This window comes from Ranitomeya variabilis, chromosome 2 (assembly GCF_051348905.1).
Source record: "Ranitomeya variabilis isolate aRanVar5 chromosome 2, aRanVar5.hap1, whole genome shotgun sequence".
NCBI classification, from domain to species: Eukaryota; Metazoa; Chordata; class Amphibia; order Anura; family Dendrobatidae; genus Ranitomeya; species Ranitomeya variabilis.
Window position 1 is genome coordinate 225,478,405 of NC_135233.1, and position 22,843 is coordinate 225,501,247.

The 22,843-nt window shown below is 42.8% G+C and overlaps 1 protein-coding gene across 5 annotated transcripts in view; it reads left to right on the plus strand.

Annotated features, from left to right (window-relative positions):
• ATP2B3 (ATPase plasma membrane Ca2+ transporting 3) overlaps nt 1-22,843 on the plus strand; it is a 335,730-nt gene that overhangs the window by 243,376 nt on the left and 69,511 nt on the right. For all 5 annotated transcript variants that reach the window (XM_077283797.1, XM_077283799.1, XM_077283795.1 and 2 more), the window contains exon 4: nt 19,204-19,401. In XM_077283797.1, the coding sequence (XP_077139912.1) occupies nt 19,204-19,401 (198 nt within the window). The remainder of the gene's footprint in view (nt 1-19,203; nt 19,402-22,843) is intronic.

Here is a 22,843-nt window from a genome sequence, read left to right on the forward strand (position 1 = left end):
ACCGCGTGGGCTGCGTTATATACCGCATGGCTGCTATATACTACGTGGCCAGTGTTATATACTACATGGGCAGTATTATATACCGCGTGGGCAGTGTTATATACCGCATGGGCTGCGTTATATACCGCGTGGCTGCTATATACTACGTGGCCAGTGCTATATATTACGTGGCCCCTGTTATATATGGAGCAGCCCCCAGACACAGGACAGCGGGGTACTCGGTACCGGGTCTCTTGGTTCTGAGGATGTCACGGTGGCCTGACCCGGTCCGTGGTCCTGCTAAGGGGCGCCCAATAAAAGGTGTAGGTGGTGGTGTAAGTCGCAGTAAATAACGAGGACACATGGTTGCAGTCTCTTTACCTCTTTACTGAAGGCTTTGGCATCCGCAATCCAGAGCACTGTTAACTGGGCTGGCTGAGACCGTCCGGTCTGACGGCACATCCAGAGTTCCCTTTACAGGTGGAAATCGGTGTCCTCCCTAGCAGCGCCTGTGTGTTGTAGTACCTCCCTGCTGAGCACCACGGGATAGTCCTCACAACTGTCGTGTGTGTTTCTGTTCTTTCTCTCCGTCCCCCAGATGATATGGATAGGACGCACCCTGTTGTGAATTCCGTTCTCGGGCTCCCTCCTGTGGTCGTGAATGGTACTTTGGTGAGTTCTGTCCTTGGACACCCTCTGGTGGCTTTGAGTGGAACTGCTGATCTTTGAGCTTGGCTTTCTCAGGTGCCCTCGTTTATTGCTGCTGCTGGCTTCCCTATTTAACTCTGCCCAGGTCGTTAGTTCATGCCAGCTATCAATGTCTCAGTACTGGTTCAGATCTCTCTTTGATTTCTCAGATGACCTGTCTACTCCAGCAGAAGCTAAGTCCTCGCTAGTTCATTTGCTGTCCATTGGGTTTTGAATTTATTTCTCAGTACATGTTATGTTTCCAGTCCAGCTTGCTATTATGATATTTCCTTGCTAGCTGGAAGCTCTGGGGGTGCAGAGCTGCACCTCCACACCGTGAGTCGGTGTGGAGGTCTTTTTGCACACTCTGCGTGGTTTTTGTAGTTTTTAATACTGACCGCATAGTTCCCTTTCCTATCCTCTGTCTTTCTAGAGAAGATTCGGCCACCTTTGCTAAAATCTGTTTCATTCCTGTGTTTGTTACTTTCCTCTTAACTCACAATCAATATTTGTGGGGGGCTACCTTTACTTTGGGGAATTTCTCTGAGGCAAGGTAGGCTGCTATTTCTATCTTTAGGGGTAGTTAGCTCTTAGGCTGTGAAGAGGCGTCTAGGGAGAGTTAGGTACGCTCCACGGCTATTTCTAGTGTGTGTGATAGGATTAGGGATTGCGGTCAGTAGAGTTACCACTTCCTCAGAGCTTGTCCCAGGTTTTCCATTTTAACCATCAGGTCATTTCGGGTGCTCCTAACCACCAGGTCCATAACAGTACAGCTGGCCTACAAAGTGTTAATGCATCTCAAAAGAGGGAAAAGAGAAGTTCTGAGTCAATTTTTTTTTCTTTGCTGCTTGTGTTGTCTTTCTTTTCCCCTTAACCCCTGGGTGGTTCAGGACTCAGGTGTAGATATGGATATTCAGGGTTTGTCCTCTTGTGTGGATCAACTCGCTGTCAGGGTACAGAGTATTCAAGATTATGTAGTTCAGAATCCGATGTTAGAGCCTAGAATTCCAATTCCTGATTTGTTTTCTGGGGATAGATCTAAATTTTTGAATTTCAAAAATAATTGCAGACTGTTTCTTGCTCTGAAACCCCGCTCCTCTGGTGACCCCATTCAGCAAGTAAAGATTGTTATTTCTTTGTTGCGTGGTGACCCACAAGACTGGGCATTCTGCCTTGAGCCAGGAAATCCTGCATTGCTTAATGTAGATGCATTTTTTCTAGCGCTTGGATTGCTTTATGACAAACCTAATTCTGTGGATCAGGCAGAAAAGATCTTGCTGACTCTATGTCAGGGTCAGGATGAGGCAGAAGTATATTGCCAGGTTTAGAAAGTGGTCTGTGCTTACACAATGGAATGAGTGTGCCCTGGCAGCAATTTTCAGAAAGGGTCTTTCTGAAGCCCTTAAAGATGTTATGGTGGGGTTCCCCACGCCTGCTGGTCTGAATGAGTCAATGTCTTTGGCCATTCAGATTGAACGGCGTTTGCGCGAGCGCAAAGTTGTGCACCATTTGGCGGTGTCCTCTGAGCAGAGGCCTGAGCCTATGCAATGTGATAGGACTTTGACCAGAGCTGAACGGCAAGAACACAGACGTCAGAATGGGCTGTGTTTTTACTGTGGTGACTCTTCTCATACTATCTCTGATTGTCCTAAGCGCACTAAGAGGTTCGCTAGGTCTGTCACCATTAGTACTGTGCAGCCTAAATTTCTCTTATCTGTTACTCTGATTTGCTCATTGTCGTCCTACTCTGTTATGGCATTTGTGGATTCGGGCGCTGCTCTGAATTTGATGAAATTGAAGTTTGCTAGGCGCTGTGGTTTTTTCTTGGAGCCTTTGCAGATTCCTATTCCCTTAAGGGGGATTGACGCTACGCCATTGGCCAAGAATAAACCTCAGTACTGGACTCAGCTGACCAAGTGCATGGCCCCCGCACATCAGGAAAATATTAGCTTTTTGGTGTTGCATAATTTGCATGATGTTGTCGTGTTGGGTTTGCCATGGTTACAGGTTCATAATCCAGTACTGGATTGGAAATCAATGTCTGTGTCTAGTTGGGGTTGTCAAGGGATACATAGTGATGCTCCTTTGATGTCAATTTCTTCTTCCACTCCTTCTGAAGTTCCTGAGTTTTTGTCGGAGTACCAGGATGTATTTGATGAGCCCAAGTCCAGTGTCCTACCTCCTCATAGGGACTGTAATTGCGCTATTAATTTGATTCCTGGTAGTAAGTTCCCTAAGGGCCGGCTGTTTAATTTATCTGTGCCCGAACATGCCGCTATGCGGAGTTATGTAGAGGAGTCCTTGGAGAAAGGACATATTCGCCCGTCTTCGTCACCGTTGGGAGCAGGGTTCTTTTTTGTGGCCAAGAAGCATGGCTCTCTGAGAACCTGTATAGATTACCGCCTTCTCAATAAAATCACGGTCAAATTTCAGTACCCTTTGCCTCTGTTGTCTGATTTGTTTGCTCGGATTAAGGGGGCTAGTTGGTTTACCAAGATTGACCTTCGAGGGGCGTATAATCTTGTGCGTATTAAACAGGGCGATGAATGGAAAACAGCATTTAATACGCCCGAGGGCCATTTTGAGTACCTGGTGATGCCATTCGGGCTTTCTAATGCCCCATCTGTGTTTCAGTCCTTTATGCACGACATCTTCCGGAAGTATCTGGATAGGTTCATGATTGTATATTTGGATGATATTTTGGTCTTTTCGGATGATTGGGAGTCCCATGTGAGGCAGGTCAGGATGGTGTTCCAGGTCCTTCATGCTAATGCGTTGTTTGTGAAGGGGTCTAAATGCCTCTTTGGAGTTCAGAAGGTTTCCTTTTTGGGCTTCATTTTTTCTCCTTCTACTATCGAGATGGACCCTGTTAAAGTTCAGGCCATTTATGGTTGGACTCAACCTACATCTGTGAAGAGTCTTCAGAAGTTCCTGGGCTTTGCTAATTTTTACCGTCGCTTCATCACTAATTTTTCTAGTGTGGTTAAGCCTTTGACTGATTTGACGAAGAAAGGCGCTGATGTGGTGAATTGGTCCTCTGCGGCTGTGGAGGCTTTTCAGGAGCTTAAACGTCGTTTTACTTCGGCCCCTGTGTTGCGTCAGCCAGATGTTTTGCTCCCTTTTCAGGTCGAGGTTGATGCTTCTGAGATTGGGGCAGGGGCTGTTTTGTCTCAGAGAAGTTCTGATGGCTCTTTGATGAAGCCGTGTGCTTTCTTTTCTAGAAAGTTTTCGCCTGCTGAGCGTAATTATGATGTCGGCAATCGGGAGTTGTTGGCTATGAAGTGGGCATTCGAGGAGTGGCGACATTGGCTTGAGGGAGCCAAACATCGCGTGGTGGTCCTGACTGATCACAAGAATCTGACTTACCTCGAGTCCGCCAAGCAGTTGAATCCTAGACAGGCTTGATGGTCACTGTTTTTCTCCCGTTTCGATTTTGTGGTCTCATACCTTCCGGGATCTAAGAATGTGAAGGCTGATGCCCTTTCTAGGAGTTTTTTGCCTGATTCTCCGGGAGTCTCTGAGCCGGCTGGTATTCTCAAAGAGGGGGTGATTTTGTCTGCCATCTCCCCTGATTTGCGGCGGGTGCTGCAGGAGTTTCAGGCTGATAGACCTGACCGCTGTCCAGTGGAGAAACTGTTTGTCCCTGATAGATGGACTAGTAGGGTTATTTCTGAGGTTCATTGTTCAGTATTGGCTGGTCATCCTGGGATTTTTGGTACCAGAGATTTGGTTGCTAGGTCCTTTTGGTGGCCTTCCTTGTCACGGGATGTGCGTTCTTTTGTGCAGTCCTGTGGGACTTGTGCTCGAGCCAAACCTTGCTGTTCTCATGCCAGTGGGTTGCTTTTGCCTTTGCCTGTCCCGAAGAGGCCCTGGACGCATATTTCCATGGATTTTATTTCTGATCTTCCTGTCTCTCAAAGGATGTCTGTCATCTGGGTGGTTTGTGATCGGTTTTCTAAGATGGTCCATTTGGTACCCTTGCCTAAATTGCCTTCCTCCTCTGATTTGGTTCCATTATTTTTTCAGCATGTGGTTCGTTTGCATGGCATTCCGGAGAACATTGTGTCGGACAGAGGTTCCCAGTTTGTTTCTAGGTTTTGGCGGTCCTTTTGTGCTAAGATGGGCATTGATTTGTCTTTTTCTTCAGCGTTCCATCCTCAGACAAATGGCCAAACCGAACGAACTAATCAGACCTTGGAGACCTATCTGAGATGCTTTGTCTCTGCTGATCAGGATGATTGGGTGACCTTCTTGCCATTGGCCGAGTTCGCCCTTAATAATCGGGCTAGTTCTGCTACTTTGGTTTCGCCTTTTTTTTGTAATTCTGGTTTTCATCCTCGTTTTTCTTCAGGGCAGGTTGAGCCTTCTGACTGTCCTGGTGCGGATTCTGTAGTGGACAGGTTGCAGCAAATTTGGACTCACGTGGTGGACAATTTGACGTTGTCTCAGGAGAAGGCGCAACGTTTTGCTATCCGCCGTCGCTGTGTTGGTCCCCGACTTCGTGTTGGGGATTTGGTTTGGTTGTCTTCTCGTTATGTTCCTATGAAGGTTTCTTCTCCTAAGTTCAAGCCTCGTTTCATTGGTCCTTATAATATTTCTGAAATTATCAATCCTGTGTCGTTTCGTTTGGCCCTTCCAGCTTCTTTTGCCATCCATAATGTGTTCCATAGGTCGTTGTTGCGGAGATATGTGGCGCCTATGGTTCCTTCCGTTGACCCTCCTGCTCCGGTGTTGGTTGAGGGGGAGTTGGAGTATGTGGTGGAGAAGATTTTGGATTCTCGTGTTTCGAGATGGAAGCTTCAGTACCTGGTTAAATGGAAGGGCTATGGTCAGGAGGATAATTCCTGGGTTGTTGCCTCCGATGTCCATGCTGCCGATTTGGTTCGTGCCTTTCATTTGGCTCGTCCTGATCGGCCGGGGGGCTCTGGTGAGGGTTCGGTGACCCCTCCTCAAGGGGGGGGTACTGTTGTGAATTCCGTTCTCGGGCTCCCTCCTGTGGTCGTGAATGGTACTTTGGTGAGTTCTGTCCTTGGACACCCTCTGGTGGCTTTGAGTGGAACTGCTGATCTTTGAGCTTGGCTTTCTCAGCTGCCCTCGTTTATTGCTGCTGCTGGCTTCCCTATTTAACTCTGCCCAGGTCGTTAGTTCATGCCAGCTATCAATGTCTCAGTACTGGTTCAGATCTCTCTTGGATTTCTCAGATGACCTGTCTACTCCAGCAGAAGCTAAGTCCTCGCTAGTTCATTTGCTGTCCATTGGGTTTTGAATTTATTTCTCAGTACATGTTATGTTTCCAGTCCAGCTTGCTATTATGATATTTCCTTGCTAGCTGGAAGCTCTGGGGGTGCAGAGCTGCACCTCCACACCGTGAGTCAGTGTGGAGGTCTTTTTGCACACTCTGCGTGGTTTTTGTAGTTTTTAATACTGACCGCATAGTTCCCTTTCCTATCCTCTGTCTTTCTAGAGAAGATTCGGCCACCTTTGCTAAAATCTGTTTCATTCCTGTGTTTGTTACTTTCCTCTTAACTCACAATCAATATTTGTGGGGGGTTACCTTTACTTTGGGGAATTTCTCTGAGGCAAGGTAGGCTGCTATTTCTATCTTTAGTGGTAGTTAGCTCTTAGGCTGTGAAGAGGCGTCTAGGGAGAGTTAGGTATGCTCCACGGCTATTTCTAGTGTGTGTGATAGGATTAGGGATTGCGGTCAGTAGAGTTACCACTTCCTCAGAGCTTGTCCCAGGTTTTCCATTTTAACCATCAGGTCATTTCGGGTGCTCCTAACCACCAGGTCCATAACAGCACCCGTATGACGGGGTAGGCCTGGAGTTATTTTATAGGGACCCTAGAGACGCCCCTCTCCCACAATTGCCTCCGTTGTCTTCGTTAGGTGTAAAGGTGAGACAGCCAACCTAAAGTTAACTGCCCGCCCGTAGTTCAAAGTAATGCGTAGAGTCTCTTACTTCCTCGGCGTTCCGGCCGTCGACTACGCGCCTCAGAAGGATGTTGCTGATCTTGAGGCACGACTCCTTCTGGTTCTATCTCCTTTGTGCTGTGATCCCGTTTCTCACTTCTCCACAATATGCTTCACTTCGTGTCCTTTCTTAGGAGTCTGCCGCTATAAGGCACAGGCACGGCTCCGTAACGATCTGTCCTTTTCTAGGGCTCTGTCAGGATCCCGCCCCTGACAGGTCCTCTCTCGAGCTCTCCCCAGCTACTTTCTAACTGACTTCCTATCCAACCCCCAGTTTACCCATGTGTGAGGAGTGGCCTAGTAGATAGGACCTTTTGCTCCACCTGGCGGCCGGAGTGTGAAGTGTAATGTGTGTCTGTGATACCTGCAAGGTGAACTCTTTTAGTGCAATCAGACGTACCATCACTCCCCTTAGTGGCGGAGCGACAGTACTGCAACGACCAGGACTCTGGGGCGCTGCATATACTGCATGGCCTGTGTTATATACTACATCGCCTGTGTTATATACTGCGTGGCTGCTATATACTGCATGGGCTGTGTTATATACTATTTGGGTGGGCTGTGTTATATACTACGTGGCCACTGTTATATATTGCGTGGCCTGTATTAACGCATCGGGTATTCTACAATATGTATGTATGTATATAGCAGCCACATAGTATATAGCATAGGCCACGTAGTATTTGTCTGCTATATACTGCATGGCTCCTATATACTATGTGGCCTGTGCTATATACTATGTGGCTGCTATATACATACATACATACATATTCTAGAATACCCGATGCGTTAGAATCGGGCCACCATCTAGTATACTATATGTGTCTAATGATTTCAGTGGAGATAATCCTCCAATGGAGAGACACAAACTCATTATTAGGAAGGTTGACTCTATTTATCCACCAACAGGTTTTTTTGTTGCAAGATCTTAAGTTACTGCCTTGCACTCCAGAGTTGCGTTCACAATTTTGCAGACGTCACAGCTGAAATCTACTAGCACGTCTTTCTAATTGATTCAGTATCTTTTTCTCTATGAAATGTCAATATGCTGCATCAAGAAATTTCCAGGCCAATACCATATCTCAGCTTGCTTTCTTTTTCATATTAGAGAACACTATGATTTCTCTGAAGGGTTCATATAAAATCTATGAAAAGATGTGACATGTTCACCATATCGTGTATCATCAAAGTATTAACAAGACCTTCTGTATATCATGTGGAGTCACTCAGAATATCTAAGCTGCATATTACAGACTAGATGGTGGCCCAATTCTAACGCATCGGGTATTCTAGAATATGTATGTATGTATGTATATAGCAGCCACATAGTATATAGCACAGGCCACGTAGTATATAGGAGCCATGTAGTATATAGCAGACAAATACTACGTGGCCTGTGCTATATACTATGTGGCTGCTATATACATACATACATACATACATATTGTAGAATACCCGATGCATTAATACAGGCCACGCAATATATAACAGTGGCCACGCAGTATATAACACAGCCCAAATAGTATATAACACAGCCCACGCAGTATATAGCAGCCACGCAGTATATAACACAGGCGACGTAGTATATAACACAGGCCATGCAGTATATAACATTGGCCACGTAATATATAGCACAGGCCACGCAGTACATAACACAGCCCACATAGTATCTAACACTGGCCACATAGTATATAGCAGCCACGCGGTATATAACGCAGCCCATGCGGTATATAACACTGCCCACGTGGTATATAATACTGCCCACGTAGTATATAACACTGCCCACGTAGTATGTAGCAGCCATGCGGTATAAAACGCATCCCACGCGGTATATAACACTGCCAACGCGGTATATAACACTGCCCACGTAGTATATAACACTGCCCACGTAGTATATAGCAGCCCACACGGTATATAACACAGCCCACGCGGTATATAACGCAGCCCACGCGGTCTATAACACTGCCCACGCGATATAGAACACAGCCACGTAGTATATAACACTGGCCACATAGTATATAGCAGCCACGCTGTATATAACGCAGCCCACGCGCTATATAACACAGCCCACGTAGTGTTTAGCAGTGTGGGCACCATATCCGTGTTAAAAAAAGATAATTAAAACAAAAAATAGTTATATACTCACCCCCTGGGATCCAGCGAAGCTGTCCCTATGCGTGCGGCTGCTGCCATCTTCCGTTCCCAGGATGCATTGCGAAATTACCCAGATGACTTAGCGGTCTCGCAAGACCGCTAAGTCTTCTGGGTAATTTCGCAAAGCATCTCTGGTAACGGCAGATGGCGGCAGCCGCGAGAGCATCGTCGGACTACGGAGGGTGAGTATAGCAGGTTTTTTGTTTTTTTTATTATTTTTAACATTAGATGTTTTTACTATTAACGCTGCATAGGCAGCATCAATAGTAAAAAGTTGGGGACACACAGGGTTAATAGCAGCAGTAACGTTACCCGCGGCATAGCGCTGTACGTTACCGCTGGCATTAACCCTGTGTGAGCGGTGAGTGGAGGGAAGTATGGAGCGGGCGCCGGGCACTGACTGCGGGGAGTATGGAGCGGGCGCCAGGCACTGACTGCAGGGGAGTAGGGAGGGACTAATCGGACTGTGCCCATCGCTGATTGGTCGCGGCAGCCATGACAGGCAGCTGGCGAGACCAATCAGCGACGTGGGATTTCCATGACGGAAGTTGCAGACAGAAAGACGGAAGTACCCCTTAGACAATTATATATATAGATACAGTCCCATTTTGTGTGATGTCAGACATGCACAGCCATGGTCTTGGAGTTTACCGGTAGTGCTTACCTACTTAACAAAAGTGTGGCTTTATTCTATATATCATCAACTGCATCATCTTTAAGGGTTACACTATTGAACTGATGGTGTCTAAAAACTCTTTATGCAATCCTTGGATCTTTACATAAATGGCCAATCCAGATGTTTCACCATGGCTTAATTGAATCATTAGAAGAATGGAATAATAGTATGCTTCCCATGTAATTAAATCCCTTACACCTCCCTTTATCCAAGAGCTTTACTTGGTTTATTATTAAAGACACACCACACGTTATCCTATTACTGTAATCTTCTGAGGGAAACATAAGATTATCCAAATAGCCTCATTATGTGCTCCACCCTGGTTACTGGTGGAAACATTCATCCTCGAGGGTACTAAAAAGTTATTACGCAATGCCCTGGTGGGGATGTAACCATATTTAATACCCCTGCACCATATGATTAGTGTTCCTTCATTCACCATCCGGTTATAGTGTGAAAGTTAAGATCAAATGCCGAGAACCAAAGACAGATGTACCACAAAAACAACCACTTCTGATCCAATTATGGCCTGTGGTGAGGATGACTTTTCTACCTTTTCCATTAGTAGTACTGTAAACCTATAGAGGATTCCCCATTTCTAAATGAACCAAAACATCAGAAAACAATGGTATCCAAGAGGGAAGCAAATAAATGCCGTTCCACCCTTTCTCTAGATGCGTCAAAACATGCCACCTTTATGTAGGCCCCTCCTGGGAACCAAAAGAACACTTTATATACCTGTCCATGTAGAAGCCTATTCTCTAATTGTCAACCCATCCAACATATCATAGAGGCTCCCAAAATAACTAGAGACCTCTCAGACTCCAGGAAGAGTTGGCAGATTTCTGCATATGGTAGAAGCCTCCCAAAACCTCCCCGTATGTAGCTCTCCTGAACATCTATGTGTGCCACAGGGATGATCCATCATCAGACTGATCCAGATGCCCATTCAGGGGCCTACTCATGCCACACTTTGGAAAATATCCAGAAACCCCATTTCAACGAGTTGTCCAGTATGTCCTACTCTGATTATGAACTTGACAAATTGTGCATAAGGTGATATTGACATAAACCAATGTATATAATCTCCATGGCTCCTAAAATGAACCAATTAGCTCTTATCATTGGAGCAGTAACTAGTGATGAGCGAATAGCATTGTTGCTCGGGTGATCTCCGAGTATTTGTTAGTGCACGGAAATTTAGTTTTTGTCGCCTCAGCTGCATGATATACAGCTGCTTGACAGGCTGAATACAAGTGGGGGTTGCCTGCTTGATAGGAAATTCCCACATGTATTCAGGCTGTCCAGCAGCCGTAAATCATGCAGCTGAGGCGACGAAAACTAAATCTCCCAGCACTAACAAATACTCGGAGATCACCAGAGCATGCTCATGGAGACCCGAGAAACAATGCTATTCGCTCATCACTAGCAGTGACTAATATATACCACCATGGACCTTAATATATTATAGGATTCAGATTATCTACTAAGATAGCCCTTATGCCATTAACAAGAGTTACGGAAGCCACCACAGATAAGAAAAATGGAGGTCCATCATTAAACATAAGAGCAACAGCCTAGATAAAAGTAAGAGGAATTATGTTTCTGCAGCCCGTTTCAATCATTTCCAGAGCGAGAAAGAAAATGTGAAGCTTTGACTGTGCAGCTCTTTACGGGAACAGTCAATTCTGACCTTACTAAATGCTTCCATTAGTCACACTTCCCAGTGCTGAAAAGGTCTGCGCTGTATTAAAGGGCTTTGACGTTAAATCATTATTATAGTATCGTCTGAAAAAGTAGACCTTTCATTGCCACAAGTCATATTCAAATGTTTTACTAGGATGGTGAGAATGGGCCATACAGACTAAGGAAGAAGCGAGGCCAAAATATCTTCTGATAGAGCAAGTGCAAATCGGTTTTCAGAACCCGGGCCATCAGCCACATCAATAATCTGTGGCCATTGAAAACAAGCCCTAAGATCCACCTCCTACCTCCCCGCATCAGTGGCTTTTGATTAGTCGGCCTGACATGACATCATAGTGACAGTGTTATACACATGTGGCCCCACTAGGTCAACTATTCTAAAGAAGAGCCACAGATGTTTTCTGGTAGGAGGTTGTTCTCAGAACTCCAGTCCAGTGGCCACAACTTACTGATGTGGTTGATATACCGGGTCCTGCAAGTTGATACGCAGCAATTCTACTCAGCAGATGTTAGTGTACCTGTGGACTCATTGATTTTCCTGTCCCCCAGTGTTGCCATGAGACAAGTTTTAGAGATTGGACAAAAATTGGAATTTGATGCCGAGGGATAGGAAGAGATGAACATCATGGTAAGAAGATTATGGCACTGTGTATTGGCTAATCGAACAGGTAACAAGGATAATGTGAAAAATGAAACTCCACATGGCTTATACCAATGGATAGGAAGGCCAATAATGATAAAAAGGGCATTAAGAATATATACTGTAAATCTGAGCGGTCACCCCTAGGCATTATAAGCTATAAAAAACTCGAAAGAATCTTTAAAAATATAATCAAACTAGCTAAAGTAGAATCTGAACGTCAGGAACCAAAGAAAGCACGACAAAGCCTAATACATTTTTTAATAAATAAATAGAAAAAAAACAAAATCCGCACAGGTGGGTCCCCTAAATAATGGCAATGGGGAGTTGGTCACTGAGGATCTAGTGAAGGCAGAATTACTAAACAGGTTCTTCAGATATGAATATACCAAGGAAGAGAGAAAGCGTTGGACGTGGCGACCTTAATACGTCATCTAATATATTCAGTTGCCTAAAGATTGAAATAGAAGGGCTGTATCCAAGATGTTATGGACTGACCTGGGTTGGAGTAGTGGTATTACAACCACTAAGGGCAGCACCAACAGGTAACATAGCCAGGGGTTGGTACACGGAGCAACAATGTATTTAATTAAAGGATCTGCAGGTAGGGTAGTCAGGAATAGCCAAGGGTCAGTACACGGAGCAGCAGTATAATCTTGTACTAAAGCAGCAGGTGAAAGGAAGCTAGACTAAAGGCTAGGAGCTCAGTAATCTCACAAGGAAGGAAGTGCAGTGCCAGGTTTAAGAAGGGTGTTCAATCAGGGTGGAGCCAATCAGGAACTCAGGGTGGAGACAGTCAGAAACAACAAATGTACTAGTAACTGGTTTTGCAAGGAACTGTCTAGCGTGCTGAATACCTCAGAGGGAAGAGCTGCTGCCTGGTACACAGGAGCTGCTGGGTTCAAGTCCTGACACATGAGTTCTTAAGAAACTCAGCTAAGTTTTTGCTGTGCCCCTGTACAGAATTTGTAGAGACTCACTAATGACTGGAGAAAGCTAAGATGGTGTCCATTTAAAAAAAGAACTCCAGGTCTTTTCCAAATAACTATGGACTGGTAAGATCTATTGAGTGGATGTGCTTAAGGGGCTTTTAAGGGAATACACAGCTCTGGCAAAAATTAAGAGACCACTGCACAGTTTTATAAAAATCAGCTTCTCTACATGTCTATTTGCCATTCCATTCCAGTGTCAGTTGAATTCCAACCAGAGTACACCTCATTCTACTTTATGTGCTTCTGATTAGGTGATCACCTGAACCAAATCTTATTTAACGACGGAAAGTATAAATAGCACTGCTGTGGTGTTCACAATCCTCTTGCAATAGGACAAGCTGGATGGCAAATCAAGTGCTAGTAATATCCCAAAAGCAATTGGAATGGAAAAATAATTTTTACCCATGCCAAAGGAGTTGAAAAGAAAAGTCTTGAGTGAAGAAAAGAACGGCTCAATTCTGGCTTTACCAGCAGAGGGACACAGTGAGCCTCATGTTGCCTCCATCCTTAAAATTTATAAGATGACAGTCCAGTACAAAAAGGTCAAGCAGCAGACATTGGGGACAACAAAGCTACAGACCGGCAGAGGGTGAAAACGACTCTCCACTGACTGGGATGACCGTCAACCTTTTCGAATGTCACTCAGCAACCGCAGGATGACATCAAGTGACCTACAAAAGGAATGGCAAATGGCAACTGGTGTGAAGTGCACGGCAAGAACAGTTCATAACAGGCTCCTAGAGGCAGGACTCAAGTCATGTAAAGCTAGAAAAAAAGCCTTTCATCAATGAGAAGCAAAGTATAGCCAGGCTGAAGTTTGCCCAAGACCATAAGGATTGGACCATAGAGGACTGGAGTAAGGTAATCTTCTCTGATGAGTCTAATTTTCAGCTTTGCCCAACACCTAGTTGTCTAATGGTTAGACAGAGACCTGGAGAGGTGTACAAGCCACAGTGTCTTGCACTCACTGTGAAATCTGGGGATGCTTTAGCAAGGCTGAAATTGGGCAGGTTACTGTTTGCGAAGGACGTATGACTCAAGCTGCATACAAGGTTGTCCTGGAAAAACAGTGGATTCCTTCTGCTCAGGCAATGTTCCCTAACTCTGAGGACTAGTTTTTCCAGCAGGACAATGCGCCATGCCACATAGCTAGATCAATCAAGGTGTGCATGAAGGATTACCACATCAAATCCATGTCATGCCCAGCCCAATCTCCAGACCTGAACCCCATTGAAAACCTTTGGAATGTAATCAAGAGGAAGATGGATAGTCACAAGCCATCAAACAAAGAAGAACTGCTTAAATTTTTGTACCAGGAGTGGCATAAGGTCACCCAAAAGCAGTGTGAAAACTGTTGGAAAGCATGCCAAGACGCATGAAAGCTGTGATTAAAAATCATGGTTATTCCACACAATATTGATTTCTGAACTCTTCCTGAGTTAAAACATTAGTATTGTTGTTTCTAAATGATTATGAACTTGTTTTTTTGCATTATTTCAGGTCTGCAAGCAATGCATTTTTTTGTTATTTTGACCATTTCTCATTTTCAGAAAATAAATACAAAATGTATTGCTTGGAACTTCAGAGACACGCTGTTGGTATTTAATAATTATTTATTTATAGATATATAATATATAGCACCATTAATTCCATGGTGCTGTACATGAGACAGGGTTACATCAAAATTCAAATATCACTTACAGTAAATAAACTAACAATGGCAGACTGATACAGGGGTGAGATGACCCTGCCCTTGCAGGCTTACATTCTACAGGATTGTGGGGAAGGAGACAGTAGGTCGGGGGTTGCGGTAGCTCCGATGGTGGTGAGGTGGTCATGTGGTCATTACAGGTTGTAAGATTCTTTGAATAGATGGGTTTTCAGGTTCCGTTTTGAAGGATCCAAATGTGGTGGATATCCGGACGTGTTGGGGAAAACAATTCCAGATGGTGGGGGAAATTCGGGAGAAGTTTTCGAGGTGATTGGATGAGGAGCGAATAAGCGTGGAGGAGAGAAGGAGGTCTTGGGAGGACCGGAGATTACGTGAGGCAAGATATTGAGAGATTAATTCGGAAATATACGAAGGTTATGGATGGCTTTGTAGGTCAGTGTTAGTAGTTTAAACTGGATACGCTGGGAAATTGGGAGCCAGTGAAGGGATTTGCAAAGAGGGGAAGCAGGAGTGTAGCGAGGAGAGAGATGAATTAGTCGGGCAGCAGAATTAAAAACGGACTGGAGAGATGCGAGAGTGTTAGAGGGTAGGCCACAAAGGAGGATGTTGCAGTAGTCGAGGCGGGAGATGATTAGGGCATGCACAAGCATTTTGGTAGAGTGAGGGCTGAGGAAAGGACGGATTCTGGAAATATTTTTGAGCTGGAGGCGACAGGAGGTGGCGAGACAGTTTATAGAATAAAAGAACAATTTACATTTTACTCAAAAATATACCTATAAAGAGAAAAATCAGACAAACTGAAAATTTTGCAGTGGTCTCTTAATTTTTGCCAGAGCTGTAAACAGAGGTATGTGGTAGAAAATAACTTTATAAGTGATTGCCAGCATGGTTTTACTAAGGACAGAAGTTGTCAAACCACCCTGGTTAGTTTCTATGAAGAGGTGAGTAAAAGCCAGGACAGATGAGTAAATGTAGATATAGAGTTCTCGGACTTTGCAAAAGAGTTTGACACTGTCCCAAATAGACACCTAATGGGTAAATTAAGGTCTTTTGGCTTAGGATTGTGAGGCTTGTAATAGGATTGAAAAATAGCTCAAAGAGCGATCACACCCGGAGAGTTGTGGTGAATGTCTGCTACCCTGAATGGTCTCCGCTTATAAGTGGTGGCCCCAAGGATCAGTGCTGGGTCCACTCTTATTCAACTTATTTATTATTCATATAAATGATGGGATTTATAATGTTGCTTCTATTTTTTTCTCATGACAAGCTATGTAGTATAGTGTAATCTATGGAGGATGTGCATAAGTTACATGCCGAATCGAGGGATTTACTTTGAGTTTGTTTTTCAGGGGTCCGTCCTGGCCCCTTAGTTCCTGTGAAGGGAAATCTTAATTGTGGAACACAAGACATTGTGGATAATTATCCAGATTTGTGGGAACAGTTTGGGGAAGGCCGATTTCTATTCTAGGGTCTCTTCTCAACATCAGTGTTTGGCCTCACAAATGATATTCTGGATGAATGGGCAAAAAAATCCCATGGATGCCTTCAAAATCTTGTAGAAATCCTTCCTAGAAGAGCGGGAGCCATTATATCTGCAGAGGGGCCAACTCCATATTAATGTCTATGGATGTAGGATGAGAGATTTGAAAAGTTCCTGTAGGTGCAATGTGAAGGGGGCACATACTTTTGTCCATATAATGTAGATAGATATACAGTAGATAAAGACCGTTCTTAAAGACTGCATTTTAATTATTTGCAGAGAACACAGATTTATTGACTTTTCTGATACAAATGATCTTGGATTTGGTTAATGAGTCGCATGGCCTCTGTGTAGAGCAATGGAGACATGGCGTGGAGGGATATGATGCTGTCAGACAGGGTGATTGGCGGCATGAATCACTGCATATATGAAAGTGTCTAGTTGTATAAAGGCATTGTAAATCTTCATGTCATGAGGACATCCGGGTCAGTGATGTCCTGATTCTACGGACCATCAGCGGCACTGATATAATTAGAGACTACAACCATCAAGGGAGGATGATCATTCTTCTGCTTTTTATGAAAGTCTTCTTTCTGTTGGTTGATATATCTTGTGTCTCCGCACCGCCGGATATACCAGAGACCACAAGCATTTCTTACTGATTTCTAGGGACTTGAAAGCCCTACCTATTCATCTACAGTATTGTATTTATGGGTCTTGCAATGTTTTTGAGTTTCTAAAATATACTAAGATGACAGAAATAATAAAAAAGGTCTATTAGCCAGAAACAATGCCACACTGGTCCACGGGCTATGACAGATTTTGCAAAATACCATTGAAGTCAATGCTACTGAAGACAGCCGTGCAAGGGTGGCACGATTTCTAAAAATAAAGAAAATAATAATCTAACTTTAGACAATAATCCTCATCTTATATATTTTATTCCCCAAAACTTTTCATTGGTAATAAAAAATGTCAAAAACTTATCTAGTCCCATTTCTGCATAAAAGAATATTTACCCGTGCAATATACAGTGTTTTATTAGATGCATTGTGGGTGGGAGAAGTAGACTTCTTCCTTGATGGGAGCGCTGTGACCTCCTGGTCAATACACACGGTCATGTCCTTACTTTTTATTTCTTTCCTATCCTATTTCTCTTTCATCACCTTTAATGTCATTTCTAAAAGGGGTGACCCAAAAATGTGTCCTATTGTGGAGGAAAAATGGTATACAGGTGCATCTCAAAAGAATAGAATATCATAAAAAAGTTGATTTATTTCTGTTTTTCAATACAAAAAGTGAAACTCGTATATTAGATAGAGTCATTACACACAGAGTGATCTATTTCAAATGTTTATTTCTGTTAATGTTGATGATTATGGCTTACAGCCAATGAAAACCCACAGTAAATTAGAATACTTTTTAACACCATCCTGAAAAATGATTTTAAAATCTGAAGTGTTGGCCTACTGAAATGTATATTCAGTAAATGCATTCAATACTTGGTCGGGGATCCTTTTGCATCAATTACTGCATCAATGCGGCGTGGCATGGAGGCGATCAGCCTGTGGCACAGCTGAGGTATTATGGAAGCCCAGGTTGCTTTGATAGCAGCCATCAGCTCGTCTGCATTGTTGGGTCTGGTGTCTCTTATCTTCCTCTTGACAATACATAGATTCTCTATGGGGTTAAGGTCAGGCGAGTTTGCTGCCAATCAAGCACAGTGATACTGTTGTTTGTAAACCAGGTATTGGTACTTTTGGCAGTGTGGACAGGTGCCATATCCTGCTGGAGAATTAAATTTCCATCTCCAATAAGCTTGTCGGCAGAGATAAGCATGAAGTGCTCTAAAATTTACTGGTAGACAGCTGCGCTGACTTTGGTTTGATAAAACACAGTGGACTTACACCAGCAGATGACATGGCTCCTCAAACCATCACTGATTGTGGATACTTCACACAAGAAAGTGCCATTAACTAATTCTTCATCTGTTTTTCCTTCACTATTGTCTCCATCTTTCTCTCCTTCTCCACCATTCTTCAGTTGATCAGTCTTCTAATTCTCCTCTCTCCTTCATCTTCCTTTCCTTCTTCTCCACCCTCCTTTTCCTTCTTCATCTTTTTCTTTCTTCTCCACCTTACTTCTTCTGCCCATACGTTTTATGATTCTTCTTTGCCCTTCACCATTTTTTTAATTCTTCTTAAGATTTCTCTTTTTTTCTGCTCATTCTTCTTCTGATGCCTCTGTCTCATTCACAATTTTCTCTTTCCTCTCCACCCGTCTTCTCCTTCATCTGCACCTTTCTATATTTCTAGACCTTTTTCTTCTGTTCATTCTTCTGAATCTTCTCTTTTTTTACCTTTCTCTCTACCTTTCTTCTTCTGCTCATTCTTCTGAATCTTCTCTTTTTTTACCTTTCTCTCTACCTTTCTTCTTCTGCTCATTCTTCTTCTGATTCTCTCTCCTTTACCTTTCTCTCCTCAGTTCTTTTCTTTTTTCACCATTCATTCTCCTACTTTTGGTAGCAATACTTGATAATCAAGAGAACCATCGTAGCTACAAACAAAATCACATCAGGAACATAAAAAAGAGAAATATTTGAACTCCGAAATGAGACAAAGGATAAGGAATCTTCATCATTAGTACTTGTACCTCATTAGAACCATGGATGGAGATGATGGATAGGGACTTTCTTAGTAGAAGTTGTAATTTTCCACAGTGGAGGACAGACAGTAGTCTTGATACTTCTGGGCTCTTACCTTTCCTTTTGGCTTCTGCTTTCATCTGTTCTTAAACACAAAATATCCCTTTAGGAACAAGAACAGAGTAAAGGACATACTGTTAATGTAGTAGTGGGGAATGAAGTCTTGAAAATACTAGTGTGAGACCTCAATTCTTCCTGACCTCTCTCGCATATATTTGCACCCTCAGCTTTGGGGAAATAAGCCTTGTCTTCACAAAGCACATAATAGGACACGATGCTCTGACCTCCTGGTGATCTGGTGCTGGGCTTGTGCTCATACACAGGAGCCAACCTGAACACAGAGATCTTCAGTGTGAAATATGGGGACGAGATTCTGAAGCAGCATGATATTGGGGTTGCGCTTCAGATTACTTTCATTGCAGATGAGCCTACAATGTTGTTTAGCAGGAAATTTGTTATGGAGAGTTCTAATTTATTTTTACTTTGTCCATTTATCGAAGACTTGTTGACTTATGACTCTTCTTTGTTTCCCTTCAACTTTCAGGTTTGTCTGAGAATGTAGCAGACTTTGAGAAGAGAAGACAAATATATGGTGTGAATTTCATACCTCCCAAAAAGCCCAAAACCTTCCTACAGTTAGTTTGGGAAGCCCTCCAGGACGTGACTCTCATCATCTTAGAAATTGCTGCCATTGTCTCCCTGGGCCTTTCATTCTATGCACCACCAGGAGAACAGAGTGAAAGTAAGTGAAGTGGATTTTTATGGCTAAAAACGTCTTGTTTAAAATGAATGTAAAACAATAAGTGTTTGGTGTTTTGTTTCCAGCAATTTGTCAGACATTTTGTTCTACCTCTAGTCACAGTGAGCAAACTACATTCAAAAACCACAATAAACAAAGAAGGTTTTTTATATGATTTTTGGTCTTTTTTTTTTTTTTTTTTTTTTTACATGGTCTTTGGCATGTCATTTTTCTGTTTCTATTGATTCAGTGGTCAAATTTGGAGCATTTCTATTGCTGTTAGAAATGACCAAACAATTTACGGTAAATGCTTCTTCTCTTTCCATGTGGAAAAAACAGCATCACGTACGCTATGGGGGTATGTGCACACAGCGTCGTTTAGACACCGGCGCAGCAGCTGAGTTTTCACAAGCTTTGCCGGCTACTTTGCTATCATTCTTGCGGCATATTTTGTTCCATACTGAAAGTTTGTAGAGCAGATAACTTCCAAGCGGAAGATGCCTAAAGAATGAGGATGTCACTTATTTTAACCACTCCAGGGTTTCTGAGCAAAAATTCTATATTTTTTAGATGTTTTGAGATTTGGAGAGTTTTTGCACAGTTTCACCTTCCAAAACTCCTTGAAAAATTTTGAGTGCAAATACCGATTGAATCTTTTTGCAGAGGTTTCAGAGCAGAACCTCAAATTTTTAAGGAGTTTTGCCTTATTTGGGCTATGTGCAGAGTCTTTTTGATGAGTTTTTGGAGCAGAAATTAAGCAGAGCCTTCAAGTTTTTGAGACATTGTGCATTTTTTAAGAGGATTTGGAGAGTTTCCACTCAATTTTTACTCAAAAAACTTCTAAAAAAAATCCTCTGTGTGCACATAATCTACAAGAGGATTTGGAGAGTTTCTGCTCCAAAACCTCTTATAGGGTATGTTCACACTGACATTTCTATAAGTGTGTTTTCTCATTAAAATAAAAAGTAATTGAGACAGTATTTGATGCTGAGCATAATCTGCTCCAAAATCCACATAAAAACACAGTGCCCTAAAAATGCAGTTCTTCTAGAGAGGGGAGTCTTTCTCAGGTTCTTGCCATCCAATAGCAAATGCGATAGGACCAACCTTGACCATCTCCAAGAGCTCCATTCTCCTATTCTCCAGGTCTATGTGGACTAATTTCATTAAGGTGCCTCGACCCTTTCATCTTCTGCACTTTAAAGTTATCTAATATCTATGGGATTTTCTATATATATTGATGAGTATCATGCCAAAGTAAGAGAAGGAGAAATGGTAATATACTTTTCATTTTTGATGCTCTTAGGATTTAAGATGCTTCTCTTGGCTCTAAGTATTTTTAGCTCCTCAAGTGCTTGCCATAGTTCTGAGCTGGAGAACATCCTGTATTGTCTGGAGTAGGCATCTCCTTAAGAAGCTATGAATACCTGGAGTAAAGATTTCTTATGAGAGCTTCTATAATATAGAATTACCACTTCAGCTCTGATATATCAAACATATTGTTTGACACTTGTCAAGAGCTTCTTCACAGAGTTTTGCTCCCAATGCAGGATGAACAGACTGAATCAGTACTGACAGATGTGCTAAGCTGCCCGTACATCAAACCCTACAAAGACACCTTGTATTCGAAGATCTCCTATATGCACCACCCAAACTCCTCCCATACAATGCTTATCTCTAGGCAGCCTACCACCAACATTTCCACCAGAGCTCCTATAGAAGACATAATGTAGAGCAAGTTTCCACATCATATAGGCTAATCGATTGCTCTACAATGGTTTATACTCAACTGTATTGTTCCCAGCTGCGAATTGTGTATCTGTAAACAAAGTCTTTCTTTTTGGGTTCAGTAATGCAACAGAACGATCCCCAGTATCAGACAGGTCTCCATTACAAAAGTGTTAAGAGATCCAAATGGACATGCCCAATCTATAGTCCATCCAACTCTTCAACCAATGGATCATAGTTAATGATGGTGGATTTCAAATTATTGTCTAATTGCCCATAGGTCTATTTGACTTTATAGATATCAATTCAGGTGACCCAATATTTAACCCCAATTGACATGTTTATTAATTCCTAATACCATTAGATTCTCAGATATTGAAGTGACACGGGTGATATGATCAAACCTTAACATTATCTACTGCCAGCTGGAGAGAGGATGTAAGACAATGCATATACTAATCATTATTGACCCCCTTCAGTCTTGTTTGTCTATGGTAGGTCCAATAGTTCCTCTCCTCAAAAGAAGCTTTATATAGCAGTCCCCTTGGCTCTTCAACTAATCAGCTCTGTTCCCTTACCTAGTAAACGCAAAACTTAATGACATTGTTGACTTGTGGGACCTACTGTAGATGACTCTGAGTAATCATGTGGAAATGCAAAACATATTAAGAAATAAAGAGGTGGATATTCATTGAGCGAGTGATGGCCAGATGGAGCTTTGATGAAAAATACCCTTGCCTTTGAAAAATTAATTTTTTACTAAAACCAACATCCTTTGAAATGCTTGGCCAATGTCCATTTTGGACATGTACTAGGGGGGCCTTCATCTATTTCAACGTGCTCCATCCCAATAACATCTGTGGTTAATTAAGAACAGCTCTTTGGAGGCCCACCACATACATACATTACATTGACCATGTAATGCTTTAGGTCTTCTGTGGAGACACTGCAGGATAATTTACTATCTATTACCATGTTCTGATTGCAGTAATTTCCAACTGTTGAGAGGATGTATGGTAGTTGATATTGTAATCTTAAAGACCAAAGTCCTCCCGAATGCTGGGTCAATATCCATTTTGGTCACGTACTAGCTAATCAAAGGTGGCCTTCATCTATGTCATTGTTCTCCATCCCACCATGTTATACCATCTATATTAAACAAAGAACAGCTCTTTGGAGGACCATCACATCAATATAATACATGGACCATGTAGTGCTTTAGTTCTCCTGTGGAGGCGCTGAAAGGTAATTGAGTACTTACTGCTAGGATCTGATTGATGTGGTGCTCAGTTTTAGCTTAGTTTTGGAGACATTTAAAAATGGAATTTTTGAAGCTGTTAACCTGTTGAGTTATTAAAAGACTCAAAAATGCCCTTTTCCAAGGGACTATTTTTGGTCAGTAGTCAGGCTCCTCTTCAGTTCAGATTTTCTCCTTTATTTTCCTGCTACCTGTAAATAAATACAAAGGAAAATTAGTTGACTTATCAGTGTATTTTATAACGGGGCTGCATGTAGTAATTGGCTCCGATACTGTACCAAAGTAAGTGTACCCTTGTCCAGTAGATAATAATTCTCTACTTGCTTTTCATAAACCTCATAGTGCATTGGAAGACACCTGAAGCCATTGGGTCCCAATGCAAAATCTATAGGAAGGCCCCTCACGATCGTTAGGTTCCCAGTGGTCGGTGCAGCCGCTTCTTCTACATCCATTCCCACC